A 15,240-nucleotide genomic window follows, 5' to 3' on the forward strand; every position below is an offset into this window, starting at 1 on the left:
TGTTATTTTCTTCATCAAACTGACTGATTTTATTTTTAAGAAAAGCTCAGTATCTACATTCATCTATCTGTATTCACTCTCCTTGTTTCTCATTGCTTCTTGAAATAAACAAATACCCATTTAAATCATTTTGTTCATCCAGTTAATAATCCTGCTTTTTTTTTTTTTTTACCACCTAACGCTTCTCAGTTCTGTTTGTCTCTCTTTCATCTTTTTGTATAGGCCCTGATAATTTCTGCCACCCATTCATACTATCATTTACACTAATAAAAAGTAATAGCCATTTTTTTAATAACACCCATTTTTTTAGTCTTAGTGTAATTCTCCCAGCTATTTCTGACTTTGCTTCCTCAGGGATCTATATCCATGGGGAAGCTACAAAAAATATTTTTCTTCCCATCTTTTAAGTTTTTCTAGCTGGGCTAATAATCAAATTAACAGGGACAGATTTACAAGAAAAATCAAAGGAGAAGGGCAGTAATGGGATTTCAAAGGAAATAGGCAGTTGGCAGGAGAGGAAGAGCAGAATGTACATGGTAGAATATAAATTAGTGCTTCAATGGGACACAAGGTGTGATCTAATTACCTGGCCCCTGCTTGACACCGTCCTATCCACACTTAATTCAAATTAGGTTAAGGTGACTATGTTAAGATTTCTTGCCTGGAGCCTGCCTTTTCCTCTGACTCTTTTAGCAAGGAAAGGGAGGAGGGTCAAAGGTCCTGACCAGCTTAAAATTAATATTCCAAAAGGTAAAACTTCAGCCATCATCTATAACCTTTCTTTCCTGTATCTTTAAACTCTTCCACTCTACTGGCTTTCACCCTTCTGAGTTCTTGGCTTAGACCCTCTGTAATGAAAGACAGATTAACAAGAGAAATACAAACAGAATTTTAATAACATGTATGCTTTAGGTATACATGGGAGATATCCAGAAAAACAGTAAATCCACCAGATGGCGCAAGCTACCACCTTAAAAACTACCTTCAGCTAAAGACAAAGAAAGATGTTGGGTATGGGGCCCTCAATTATGGAAGCTTACTAGAAAAAACACAGTAAACAAGGTTTGTTATGCAGATTTAAGTGGGTGCCTTCTCCATTGAGAACTTTATCTTGTGATTTAGAGTAATCCTTCTCTTCCTGGTACCAAGAGGGAGACATTTACCAATGGAGATTTCCTTTAGAAATGCAAATTTCCTTTACAAAATAGTAACTTCTGCTCTGTTTTCAAAGTTACTCCTGTGTCTGCCATTTCTCAAAATAATTAATTCAAAATAATCTTTACCCCAAAAAGGCATATTTAGGGGTGACATATTCTGCTACTTTTCAGTACTAGTTGTGGTCATATTTCAGTGCTACCTCAGATTTCACTTCCTCACGCTCTCAGCTATCTTGTAGTTGAATACTGGGACCTCTCCCACCCCCTTCTCCACAAATTCTTTTCCAAGTATATCTTACAAAACCTGGGCATTCCTCTTGTTAGCTCATGGACTGTCTTCTCAAGCTTTTCTGCTTACAAGCTTTCTCTTTTATTTCAAGTTCCCTCAAATTCATTTAACACTTTTTGCAATTGTCATCTTTTATTTATACACCAGAGGCCCGGTGAACAAACTTGTGCACCAGTGGGGTCCCTTGGCCTGGCCTGCAGGATCAGGATGAAACCGGCTCTCCGACATCTCTCCAGAGGTCCTGGACTGCTAGATGGCGCAGACCAGGCCAAGGGACCCTACTGGTGCACTATCAAGGCCCGGAAGGGACATCAGAGGTTGGCCAGCTGGGGAGGGACTGCAGGAGGGCTCCAGGACGTGTCCAGCCTGTCTTGTTCAGTCCTGACTGGCAGACCCCAGAAGCAAGTTAACCTACCAGTTAGAGAGTCTTCCCCCTGGTGGTCAGTGCACGTCATAGTGACTGGTTGAGCAGTTGACTGCCCCCTCGTGGTCACTGCACATATAGCGAGCAGTTGAGCGTCCTTAGCATATCATTAGCATATTACACTTTGGTTGAACAGCTGACTTGTAGACCAGACACTTAGCATATTAGGCTTTTATTATATAGGGTGCCTATATTCTTACTACTGTTGCCAAACTAAAGGGATCCATTTGCCTGTATGCATCAAAGCCCGATAAGACACAAATATGAGCTTGTAGCAAAGAAAATAGGGGTTTATTGTCAGGAAGAGGCCCGCATCCAGAGAGAGGTGAGCGAAGGCTCAAAGATCTGACTTCCTGATGGCTTCCAGGGGATGGGTTATATAGGAAAATATCCTTAATAATGATGACTAAGGGAGTTATGGATCCTAGTCAGGGTCACGGTCTCTACTGATTGATCAGTGCTAGGGTAGGGGGTAGTTGATCAGTGCATCTAGTCCTGATGTCAGCCATGGCATTGCTTTGTCTGGTTTTGCTGCTTTTCTGGGCCTGGAACTGAAACACAGCTGAAGCCTAGATATTATCTTTAGCTTGACCAAAATTCTGTCCCTTCAGTTAACAGGCCTAAGGCTTTGTTCCTAAGATTAATTGGTGCTGATCAGAACTTCATTGTCCTGAGGGCTTAATGATTAAGGGAGTAGTCCTGCATGGGAGAAGGAGGCAGGTGAGCCAGGGTGCTGGATGAGGCCAGTTTGAATCAAAGAAAAGAAAGGCGAAAAGACCATATTAAAGAAATGCAGTTTCTACGAGGTTACACTATTCCCAAAACTAAAAAAACAAACAAAGAAAAAACATCTTGAAATTCAAAGCTGAATCTGACTGAATTCCTTAAAAATTTCACTGTACTAATACCATACTGATTTATTTGCCAAAGCAAAATCCTTTTTCCCCCTAACTATCAATAATACTTTATTACCCAAAAACTGAGCAGTAATGCTGCTTCTGTTTATCTTCTATGTTCTTCTCTGATAATAGTCCCTTCATCTTCTGCTGTTCACTCAATGTTTAAGGGATTCACTTATTTCTCCATGAGGCAAGAAGCCACTCATGTCAGCTTGACAGTGTGTAGGCCTCCTAGGTGTCCTTGAAAAAAGTCTTTACGAAAATAAATACCTCTGAGATAGCCTTGCCATTTAGTAATAATTTCCTTAATAGGTGTTTTCATCTTGATGTTGGTCAATCAGTTCCAGGAAATTTATTCTATCATCTCTCTCTCCTCTTTCATATTACCATTTATTATTCATCTCTTGGCAGTGTGTATCCTCTCTTCACTACCCCACTGTAATTGTTCTCTCTATAATCACCAGTAACCGCATCATTTTCAAAGACAGGAAACACTTCTGTGGCATTTGATGCTGTTGAGTATGCTTCTTCAGAACATTCCCTCCCTTTGCCTCTTACAATTTTTTGTTCACACTGAGTTGTTTTACCTGTTGATTATGTGCTGCTGATACCCATTTTGCAAATGTTGCTGCTGGTAATTTGGGCATCTTGCCAGAAGATGTCTCAAGAGATGTTTATTCAGACCAGGTTCATACACGCACTGACAATGTCAACTGTATAACCACTGCTGTCTGACCAACAGTGATTGTAAGACTATCAGTTGTAAGATGCATTGCACTTTTGAAGATGTTAAAATCTGAAAGAAATGAGTATCTAAGAATCATTGGCATATGGTATTATTATCTGAGAGTTTGAAGAGAACTGATCTGTGTTGCTTGAATTTAAGGATTTAAGGAATAACGTGAACATCTATGAATTTGACTTATCTGAAGTAAAATAACCTCACTGAGTTATTTTATGCCTTTAATGAGCATGTGATGAGATAATGCATGCAAAGTATTTAATACTGATAAAGTTCCAGAGTTAGTAAGCACTCAGTGAATGATAGCAGTAATAGTAGTAGTAGCAGTAGTCCTCATAGTAGACATAGTAACACATGATATTGATAATAAAAATTTGCCTATAGCTATGATACTGAATTTAATAAAATGCTAATACTCTAGATCAGTGGTTTTCAACCTTCCTAATGCCGTGACCCTTTAATACAGTTCCTCATGTTGTGGTGACCCCCGATTTCATTGTTACAAATTGAACATAATTAAAGCATAGTGATTAATCACAAAAACAATATGTAATTATATATATGTTTTCCGATGGTCTTAGGCGACCCCTGTGAAAGGGTCGTTCGACCCCCAAAGGGGTCGCGACCCACAGGTTGAGAACCGCTGCTCTAGATGCTTATTGAAGGTATTTTTTTTCTCTGAGTTTAAATAACCTTAATAAATAATTGCTTACCAATGTTTTTGATAAGATAATGCATGCAAAATATTTGATTGTTTATTGGTTTAAAAACAGCAGAACATAATTATTTTTATTGTTTCTAAAATTCTAAAGATTATATAGATCTATTGAAGTTAAGTTCAGAAAGATTAAGTGATTCTAGTTAACAATTCTTTTTTTTTAAAAAATATATTTTATTGATTTTCTACAGAGAGGAAGGGAGAGAGATAGAGAGCCAGAAACATCGATGAGAGAGAAACATCGATCAGCTGCCTCCTGCACACTTCCCACTGGGGATGTGCCTGCAACCCAGGTACATGCCCTTGACCGGAATCGAACCCGGGACCTTTCAGTCCGCAGGCCGACGCTCTATCCACTGAGCCGAACCGGTTTCGGCTTAACAATTCTTTATAACTTTTTTGTCTGGATTGAATAATATAATATATAATATTTCTAAAATAATTGAGTTAGTGTGTAACAAATAGGAAGTACTCAGTAAAATATATTATTATTGTAGTTATTTGTACCTGCTATTTTTTATGATAGTTTATTTTCACTATTCCTCCTTGGCCAAATCAAAGGTTTTAAAAGTATCAAAGATTGCTCCATTATACTTGCTAAACTTACTCTCTGAATTTAACTTCAAATAGCATGTGCCTTTCAGAATTTTTATGAGAATGAATGAGATAATGCACATAAAGTATTTTTGTTGCTATTATTGATGTTGTTTATATTTACTTGACATTATAACATTACTTGAATTTCTACTGGTTGACAAATTTAAAACTGAGAAAGACGTAATACACTTGTTGAACTTAACTCTCTAGGGCTTAAATAACTTCATCCATTAACATAGAATAGCAGTTCTCAAACTCTTTGGTTTCAGGACCGCTTTATACTTTTCAAAATAATTGAAGACCCCAAAAAGTTTTTGTTTATGTGGTTTATATCTATTGATATTTATTGTATTAGAAAGGAAAACCAAGAAATATTTATAAATCATTTTATTTTAAATAACAGTAATAAGCCCATTTAATGTTAACATAAATGGTATATTTTATGAAACTAACTATATTTTCCAAAAATAAATCTGAAAGAAAATAGGCACTGTTATACAGTTTTGAAAATCTCTTTAATGTTTAGCTTTAAGGAAAGACAATTGCATTCTCATACCTGTATCTGCATGCAACCTGTTGTGATATATTGTTTGGGTTGAAGTTTATAAAGAAAATGAAGTTTTAAAAATAAATAGTGAAAAAGGAAAACCTAGCAAATTCTTGAAGAGTCTCAGAGACCCTCAGGAACCTTGAACCACACTTTGAGAACTGCTGACACATATCTTTAATTTTAAAAGTATTGAATAAGATAATTTATGCAATATATATTGTTATTAATGCTACTTTAGTGGTTACTATTATTTATAATTTCCAGATAGTCTCACAGAACTTGAGTTTCTTCTTGTTTTGTTGATTGCATTCATGGTTTCTTAAAACAAAAACTAAAGAAAGATGGCATAGATTTGGTAAAGAGGTTAAGTTACTTTACCAAATATTTATATTAACCCAATTGAGATAATGCATTTTACATCTATAATGTCAGTAATATGCATGGTTCAGTGCCTGGCACATAAGGTAGACTCAATAAAAGTTAATGTTAGATTTGCTCTTTACTCAATGTACATAAAATTATACAAATAAATGCCAGGGATAAAATTGGCCTCACATATCCAAAAACAACTTCTGCTCATCTGCAATCACTCTGCTACTCTCTTTTGTGGTCCCTTGACAAGGTCTATTTTTAGGCCCAAGAGTTCCTTAGGAAAAATAAATCTTTTAACAGAAGCAAGTTAACATCACTTCAGAGCTGGGCTGACTTCCACTGATCTTAGAGTCGGTGTATGAGGCCTTCCCCCGAGTCCTCAAATGTCTCTAGGAATATCTAGAAGATTGTGCAGCATTTCCTGTGGGGATTGAATCTCTGCTCCAGCACTGTTTCCTGAGTGTAGGTGTGTCTGCCCCTGTCAGGATTCCTCCAGACTCTAGTTCCCACATTGCTTGGGGTGGGGGTTGGGGACAGAGGGGGGTGGGGAGGATTGGAAAGGGAGCAATTCCCCTATACTCTTCTGGTCTTGTTACAGGATCCAGGATCCTGAGAAAGTATAACCTTTTTGTCAGAAAATGAACTTCTTCCCTAGAATTATATCAAAGTGGTGAGTGTTTCCACTTAACAGTCCAAGAATCCTGTTTGGAAGTAATTGAGGTTAGCAGTGACCACTAAGTCTTGGAGAACTTTATGATCTGAGGTCTAATAGGGATTTCATTGACAGTTTCTTGTTGTTTTCTTTCTAATTCTTGAAGTTGTAGGGTTAAATAGGTTATTATTAATCTTTCTTTCTTTTTTTTTTTTTAAATTTTTCTTAATTTAGGTAGTCCTGTAATGCTATGAACTTCACTCTTCAGACTGATTTTGCTATGTCCCAGAGATTTTGGGTTATGTGTTCATTTTCATTTGTTTGCAGGACATTTTTTCTTTCTTTCTTGATCTCATTGATAGCCCATTCATTTTTTAATACCATGCTATTTAGCCTCCATGTGTTTGAATGTTTGTGAATGTTTTTATTGTAGTTGATTTTTAATTTCATTTCATTGTGATCCAAGAAGATGCTTGACATGATTTCAATCTTCTTGAACTTATAGAGACTTGGTTTGTATCCCAACATGTGGTCTATCTTTGTGAATGATCCATGTGCACTTGAGAAGAATATATATTCTGCAGCTTTGGGATGTAATGTTCTATAAATATCAATTAAATTCATCTGATCCAGTGTGACATTTAGAGTCACTCTTTCCTCATTAATTTTTTGTCTGGAATATCTATCCAACAAAGTCAACGGGGAATTAAAGTACCCTACTATAATTGTATTTCTGTCTATCTTTCCCTTAAAGTCCTCTAGAAGTTTTTTGTTTGTTTGTTTGTTTGTTTGTTTAGATGCACCCATATTGGGTACATATATATTTACTAGGGTTATATCCTCTTTCTTTTTTTAATATATTTTATTGATTTTTTACAGAGAGGAAGGGAGAGGGATAGAAAGTTAGAAACATCGATGAGACAGAAACATCAATCAGCTGCCTCCTGCACACCCCATACTGGGGATGTGCCCGCAACCAAGGTACATGCCCTTGACTGGAATCGAACCTGGGACCCTTGAGTCAGCAGGCCGATGCTCTATCCACTGAGCCAAACCAGTCAGGGTGAGGGTTATATCCTCTTGTTGGATCGATCCCTTTAATATTATTAAATGACCTTTGTTGTCTCTTGTGATGGCCTTCATTTTGAAATCTATTTTGTCAGATATGAGTATTGCTACCCCAGCTCTTTTTCCGTTTCCATTTGCTTGGAAATTTTTTGCCATCACTTGACTCTCATCCTATGTGAGTCTTTTGTTCTGACGTGGGTATCTTATAGACAACATACAACTGGGTCATGTTTTTGTATCCATTCATGTACCCTATGTCTTTTGATTAGAGCATTTTATCCATTTATATTTAACTAGATGAGTGGCCCTCGGTGTGGCCTCCCAGGATTGGGCTGAAACTGGCAGTCCAACACTGCCTGCTGCTCCTGCTCATCCTGGCCCATATAGACTAGAGGAGTGGCCCTCGGTGTGGCCTACCAGGATTGGGCTGAAACTGGCAGTCCAACACTGCCTGCTGCTCCCACTCATCCTGGCCCCACGGCGCCTGCGGTGGGTTCACGCCCAGTCAGTCTTGATCATGAGAGGCCCGTCAGTCAGCTGAGTAGCATTCCTGCTGTGGGAACGCACTGACCACAAGGGGGCAGCTCATGTGTTGAACGTCTGCCCCCTGATGGTCAGTGAGCGTCATAGTGATCAGTCAACTGGTCGTTTGGTTATTTGGCCACCTAAGCTTTTATATATATATATATATATAGATGTTATTATTGATAGGTACTTATTTATTGCCATTTTACTTCTTTCTGCATATGTTTCTCTCTCTCACTATTTCTTCTACACATTACAACAGTCCCTTTAACATTTCTTGCAGTGCTGGTTTAGTGGTGATAAACTCCTTTAGTGTTTTTTGTTTGTTTGTTTTGGTTTTTTTTGTCTGAGAAGCTCTTTATTTCACCATCTGTTTTGAATGATAGTCTTGCTGGATATAATCATCTTGGTTTCAGATCCTTGCTTTTCATTACCTTGAATATTTCATGCCATTCCCTCTGGCCTGCAGAGTTTCTGATGAGGAACCAGCTGACAGCTTTATTGGAGTTTCTTTTTAGGTAACAAAGTGCTTTACTCTTGCTGCCTTTAAGATTCTCTCTTTGTCATTAATTTTTGTCATTTTAATTACGATACGTCTGGGTGTGGGCCTGTTTGTGTTCTTCTTGCTTGGGACTCTCTGAGCCTCCTGAACTTGTGTGACTTTTCCCTTTACCAGGTTAGGGCAGTTTTCTGCCATTATTTCTTCAAATACATTCTCTATCCCTTGCTCACTTTCTTCTCCTTCTGGCATCCCAATTATGCAAATATTGTTACATTTCATGTTGTTTCACTGCTCCCTTAAGCTGTCCTCCTGTTTTTTATTTTTTTTTATTTTCTCTGATTGAGTGATTTTTTTCTACCCTGTCTTTTAATTCACTTATCTGATCCTTGGCTTCCCATAATCTGCTGTGTATTCCTTCCACTGTGTTCTTTATTAGCGCTATGTCATTCTTTATTTCTGACTGGTCTTTTTTCAAAAGTACTATATCTTTTCTCACACTGTTGAGTATCCTTGCCATCATTATTCAGCACTCTATATCAGATAAATCTCTTATCTCCATTTCATTTTGCTCTTCTTCTGGAGCATTTTCTTGTTCTTTCATTTGGGGGTTGCTGTTTTTTTGTCTCCCCGTTTTGGCTGCCTGTTTGGGTTTGTGTTGATGTATTAGGTAGATCTGCTATGACTCCCAATCTCTAGTGCAGGACAGTGTCAGATGCTGTTTCTGACTGGCACTGAGTACCCTGTTTGGGGCTATCAGCAATTCACAGCTTGTGGCTCCCTCTGCTGGGGCTGAGTGCCTTTTCTACCAGCTTCTTTCTGATGGGCTTGTACTTTCTAGAGATTCCCTTATATTTATGACTTTTGGACCAAATGTTCTAATGATATAAGATGGCAGCATTCTTGCCTGTCTTTTTATAACTCAAGAAATATAACCAGTGTGGTCTGTTGTATTCTGTATTTCCAAAAGCTGTTGAAATTAGTCCAAGTATTTCAGCAAACTTGGTGAAAATTACCTTCTGATACTTGCCACTCTTCCAATCCAGGCTTCAGAGGTCTCTGTACCAGGATCCTGCACTGTATTACCTCAAAATGCATTCTGTTTGGGTATGTCCTAGTTTTTATAGCCTTTCTTACTTTCTTGAATGGCATGTGTAGGTTCAGAGCTGTAGGGATGTACCAAATACCCCAAAGTGTCTTGTCACATCTATTGCTGCTTCTTACACCATCACTTGGTCTCTCTCTCTCTCTCTCTCTCTCTCTCTCTCTTTTTTCTAGAAAAAGGCCAGTCACTTTAGAATTTCAGTGTCTGAGGAAAAAGGCTTAAATATAACTTTCCAAACACTCTCTTGAGTCTGCAGGCCGACTGGTCTTCCCAGAGATTAAATAACAATCAACATCATGATCAAGCTCTCAAAAAAAAATGACCACTTTTTCCCTTTTGATCATCCAGTAACTTTATACCTGAGGAAGGATATTAAGACAAACTGTAGGGACTTTCAGTTTCAGATTTGTCACAGTTCCCTGCATGTCCTCTAAAGCCAGCAATGATCTCTGAGAGTGCACTTCTATCTCTTCTCACTGTTCATGGTATTGATGTCCACCAGCCCAGGATTCCTAATAATAATCTGATAGAATCCTGAAAATGCAATCTGAATTTTTCCAGCTTTCAAGTTTCTGTGGACATAAAGGAGAATAAATTAACATTAAGATTTGACTTTTCTTGAAAGTTATTCCAACTTATTGATGCAGGACATCTTCAATATTTTCCATAGTGATTTCTGAAAATTTTCATCTTTCTTACTAATGCTTGTACGCATAATCACGTCCTGCTCCCACCTCCTTATTGATATTTTCTGCCTGTGAGCATATTATTAATGGAGATGCTTACCTAGAGTACTAACTCTCAGTATTCTTAAAAATAAAACTGCTCAAAATTTTACACAGAAATTAGAGGACTGCATTTTTTCCAACTCTGTATTTCGCTCTGTCTCTTAAACTTGAAACAATGTTGCTTATGCCCAGACTCTAACTGAAACTCTTGCTAAAAAGAGAGTCCTTTCAGTTTCTGCTTATATAGTGTTTCTGCATAGTGGTCACATCTAGTTTCTGCAGCACATTTGGGGCTCATACCATCCTCTCCATCTCCAATAACTCCAGAGTTCCCAAGCCATATCTCCAAAGGACTTACACATAAACTTTCCTCTTGTTGACCCCTTTCCTCAGGAAAGGTGGGAATGGAAATGTATGTTGTCAGCTAAGAACTCATCTCAAAATCAGGCCAACCAAACTTGGTATGCTATTGTTGCTCTTATAGGTGATATACTCATCATTTGTATTGCATTTGGAAAATGATATGCTAAAACAGAATGATTGAATTTTTTAATGTCATTGAGTACAGATGTAAATGTATTCATTCATTCATTCAAGAAATATTTATTGAGTACCTTTTATGAGCCAGGACAGTTTTAGGAACTGGAAATAAAACAATCAGACACAATCCAGTCTTACAAAAACAGTATCTATAATAGTTAATCTCAATAATGATAATTCCATGCCTTCTATAAGAATTTAGGGAGAAAGCATTCCTAACATAAAAAATAACTTTCACTTTCTCACACTGCTACTCTTTTGTGTGACTACCAATTTATGCTGTGAATAGCTTTCAACAAATGTCAACTCTAGATTTTCTTCAGCAAAATGCAATTGAATATATGCCATTGCACAAATCTGTTCAGTCCTTCAATGTGCTATAACAATGTCCTACCTTTTTTCTTCTTTTTTTCTTTTTTCCCCCTCAGGTGTGTCAGTACCGATTCCAGTGCTTGGACTGAGGGATGAAAGCAAGGTGTTCGCCCGCAATACCACCTGTGTGCTGAATGACCCAAATTTCGTTGTTATTGGGTCCTTCGTAGCGTTCTTCATACCATTGACGATTATGGTGATCACCTACTTACTGACGATTTACGTTCTTCAAAGACAAGCTCTGATGTTACTGCGCGGCCACACCGAGGAACTGCCCAAGATCAGCCTGGATTTCTTGGAGTGCTGCAAGAAGAATGCCACCGAGGAAGACAACGCTGCTAACCCTAATCAAGACGTGAGACCTCGCCGAAGAAAGAAGAAAGAAAAACGTCCCAGGGGCACCATGCAAGCTATTAACAATGAACGAAAAGCATCGAAAGTCCTTGGCATTGTTTTCTTTGTGTTTCTGGTCATGTGGTGCCCGTTTTTTATTACTAATATTCTGTCGGTTCTTTGTAAGAAGTCCTGTAATCAACAGCTCATGGAAAAGCTTCTGAATGTGTTTGTTTGGATCGGCTATGTTTGTTCAGGAATCAATCCTCTGGTGTACACTCTTTTCAACAAAGTTTACCGACGGGCTTTCTCCAACTATCTGCGCTGCAATTATAAGCCAGAAAAAAAGCCTCCGGTCAGGCAAATTCCGCGAGTTGCTGCTACTGCTTTGTCTGGGAGGGAGCTCAATGTTAACATTTACCGGCCTACCAACGAACGCGTGATAAAGAAAGCTGATGACAATGAACCAGGGATAGAGATGCAAGTTGAGAATTTGGAGCTCCCGGAAAATCCCTCCAATGTGGTTAGTGAAAGGATCAGTAGTGTGTAAGAAAGCGCAACACAGTCTTTTCCTACAGTAATGCTGGTAATGTAGGAAAATATTCTTCTATGATCTCCTGCTGGTTCTAACTAATGTAAATACTGCTGTCTGAAAAAAAAAAGTGTTTTTTATATATAGCTTTGCAATCCTGTATTTTGCAATCATGTGTACAATAGTGAGATTTAGGGTTCTATATTTACTGTTTATAATAGATGGAGAATAACTTATTTTGATTCTTTGATGCATAAAATGTTGATTGTTTTCTTTCCCTTCCTTCCTTCCTCCCTGCCTCCTTTTCTTCCTCTCTCTCTCTCTCTCTCTCTCTCTCTCTCTTTCTCTTGCCTTCTTTTGTGAATAAGGAAATGTTCATCTCAGGTGGCATTTGCAGGAGACCAGAATGATGCATATGACAGTGGTTGTATTTCAGCCACACCAAAATTAAAAATTCGGTGGAATCTTTTTCCAGGTTAACAGTAAATATATACTTTAAATTCTTGCTGTGCTGTGCTCATCCATCTACACACATAAACACAGTAAGATAGGTTCTGCCTTCCTATACTCTGTCATATCGTTAGTGAGGCAAAGGTAGAACGTAGCCTTTTTGTCACATATGGGGCAAAATTTGACATTGTCAGAGTGTTGTGTTGATATTGTACTGCAATGTCTGTCCCCAAACATAGTGGTATTTTAACATAAGCAGCTGGTTAACCGGGACTACAGAAGTGGAAGGATAATACGAGATACATCCACTAATAGCTTTTCACTTCTTAAGGACAATGTTCAAATTCTGATTATAATGACAAACAAATTGAAATCAATGTTTTCATTCTGGTCCTTAGTAAATACCTAATTACGTAACTAAACTGGGAAATGAGGTCCCAGGTTTATTTCCCAATCCAGAATTCAACATCAATTGGATTTTGATCTCAGGATCCTGGAAATTCGTGTGCTACACACAAAGTGAAATTAGCATTTTGAGCCTTATTAAAATATTTTTTTAATTATGGTACCTCTGTCTATAGGGCCCAATTTTGTAGTCCGTTTTTGAGTAAAACTTGCGTTGGAAGCATAGATGATCAAAACCTTGGGAGCTTTACTTGATTAAGGACTACAGAATGAGGCCCTTAGAATGTGAAAAAAGTAATTAAAAAGAAGCTTTTACTGAACTCTAGGAATAAGAGAAATACAGAGTTTCCATTTGGATTTTAAACAAAATTTATCTCATTTTCAGATCCTTCCAAACTCTAGTGCAGGAAAAGGCTGCAGCTAATTTGTGAAAGTGGCAAGCTCTTCATTGTACTGCAATTATGTACCAGAAGTTTAAACCTCTGCAGCTAATTTGTGAAAGTGGCAAGCTCTTCTTTGTACTGCAGTTATGTACCAGAAGTCTAAACCTTTGTTAAAATATAGTGTTGTGTTACAATCAGTGTTGGCCATTGTTTCATCCGTGGGCCTGCTGCTCTCTAAGAATTCAGTACCCCTTTACTAGCTTGTAAACCATGAAAGGTTTTCAGGCATTGCTACAGCCAGACCATTAAATCTATGCTGTGTGCAGAGTATACAATGTGTCCAGTAACTGTATTTCCATGTGTGTCCATCTCACACAACTGTGGAACAATTTCTGAAGAATTCATGATGCTATTTCTTATACCTGACAGTTACTTACACACCTGAAAGTGTGCCTCTCAGTATCCTGAAATTGGTGAAGGCAGAATCTGAATTTCTATGACCCCTGATCTGTGTCCTCAACACACAGCATAGAAAAATACAACAGTCTGCCACAGGGGCAGTGGGAGAGCTGCTGTACTTGAGGAAACTCATACAGTCTCTACTTGATTCACAACACTGCCAAATGTCAGTCAATTCCTTGAGCATGCCCAAATCTAACATGAAAGTAAAGCCTACCTGCCTGTTAGCTCTGTCGAACTGCATGTTAAAAAAATATATGAAATTGAATGAGATGATCTATTTCTTACTGAAATTAAATGTCTGAAGAAACAGCATGCAATGCGCATGAGTTGTGCACATACAGAGGGTGTCCTGCATGTATGCCATGTATGTTGCATGAATCCATCAATTTGTATTAATGTAGGGCAGAGTAGGTGATATCAAAGGACTGAAGAAAACCCGTCAGCAGTCCTTAAAAAGACCACACATTCAGATCTGAAGTATTTTGAGTATTAGAGAAAATTGGAAACATCTGATTTCTTAACTATCAGGGCAAGCTCATAGCACATGTTTTACACAGAAATAAAATATAAACCACAATGTTCAAAAGCACTGGCAATAAGTTGAATGATAATAGCTTATAGCACATTTGTTAATAATTCTTATGTCATCATATAGTAGTACTTAATAGTACCCAACACAGCAATTATTCTCAAATTGTGTGCTATTCGTAAGTTCTGTGCAGTTTGGTATGAAACAAATATACTTATTTGGATATAAATCTTACAGTTCAAGGTTAAATCTACAAACTTTTATAAGTGTTTTAAAAAGTCCATGTGATAACTGTGAACGTGGTGAATTTACTGTCAAACAAATCATTTTGATGAACTATTATATATGTATATCTGTTAAGAAACATGCAACAGACTGCCTTTATTATTTCCTGTAAAACTTCTCCATCATATGGTACTTTTTGTGAGTGGTGGCAAAGTGTTGTTTTATTCTTGGTTCCTGCATTTCCCCGCTCCAGGTGTTTGTGATACTTCCCATTAATTTATTAAATTTATTAAACGTTGGCTGATGTGTCATGTGTCTTTATTCCACCTGCATCATTTGAGGGGAAAATATATCACTTCACTTCATTTTCTTTTAAAATAAGTTGACACAGCCAGAAAATGCTGCTCTTCTGATTAATTCTGCATGTACTCAGAGACTGCACCACCGAAGGAAAAGACAATTAAGATGTGTAAACCACAAAAACAATATTAAAACAACATCACTGATTATGCATGAGCAGAATAACTGAACTACCAAATTATCTTACCTTCCTTCACCTGAGCAGGGACCTGGGTGGCACACGTGCTCTCCTTGTTATAAGTGTCATTGCTACCTTATTCCCACCAGACTCTAAGCTCCCCGAGAACAGGAAGGACCATGTCTATCTTATGGATGGTTTTATCC

The 15,240-nt window shown here is 37.8% G+C and overlaps 1 protein-coding gene across 1 annotated transcript in view; it reads left to right on the forward strand.

Annotated features, from left to right (window-relative positions):
- The window catches only part of HTR2C (5-hydroxytryptamine (serotonin) receptor 2C, G protein-coupled), a 301,222-nt gene extending 286,368 nt beyond the window's left edge, over window positions 1-14,854 (forward strand). The window contains exon 5 of the mRNA XM_005879909.2: window positions 11,294-14,854. Coding sequence (XP_005879971.1) covers window positions 11,294-12,120 — 827 coding nt within the window. The 3' untranslated portion in view covers window positions 12,121-14,854. The remainder of the gene's footprint in view (window positions 1-11,293) is intronic.
- Window positions 14,855-15,240: the final 386 nt, after the last annotated feature.

This window comes from Myotis brandtii, unplaced genomic scaffold, assembly GCF_000412655.1.
Source record: "Myotis brandtii unplaced genomic scaffold, ASM41265v1 scaffold613, whole genome shotgun sequence".
NCBI classification, from domain to species: domain Eukaryota; kingdom Metazoa; phylum Chordata; class Mammalia; order Chiroptera; family Vespertilionidae; genus Myotis; species Myotis brandtii.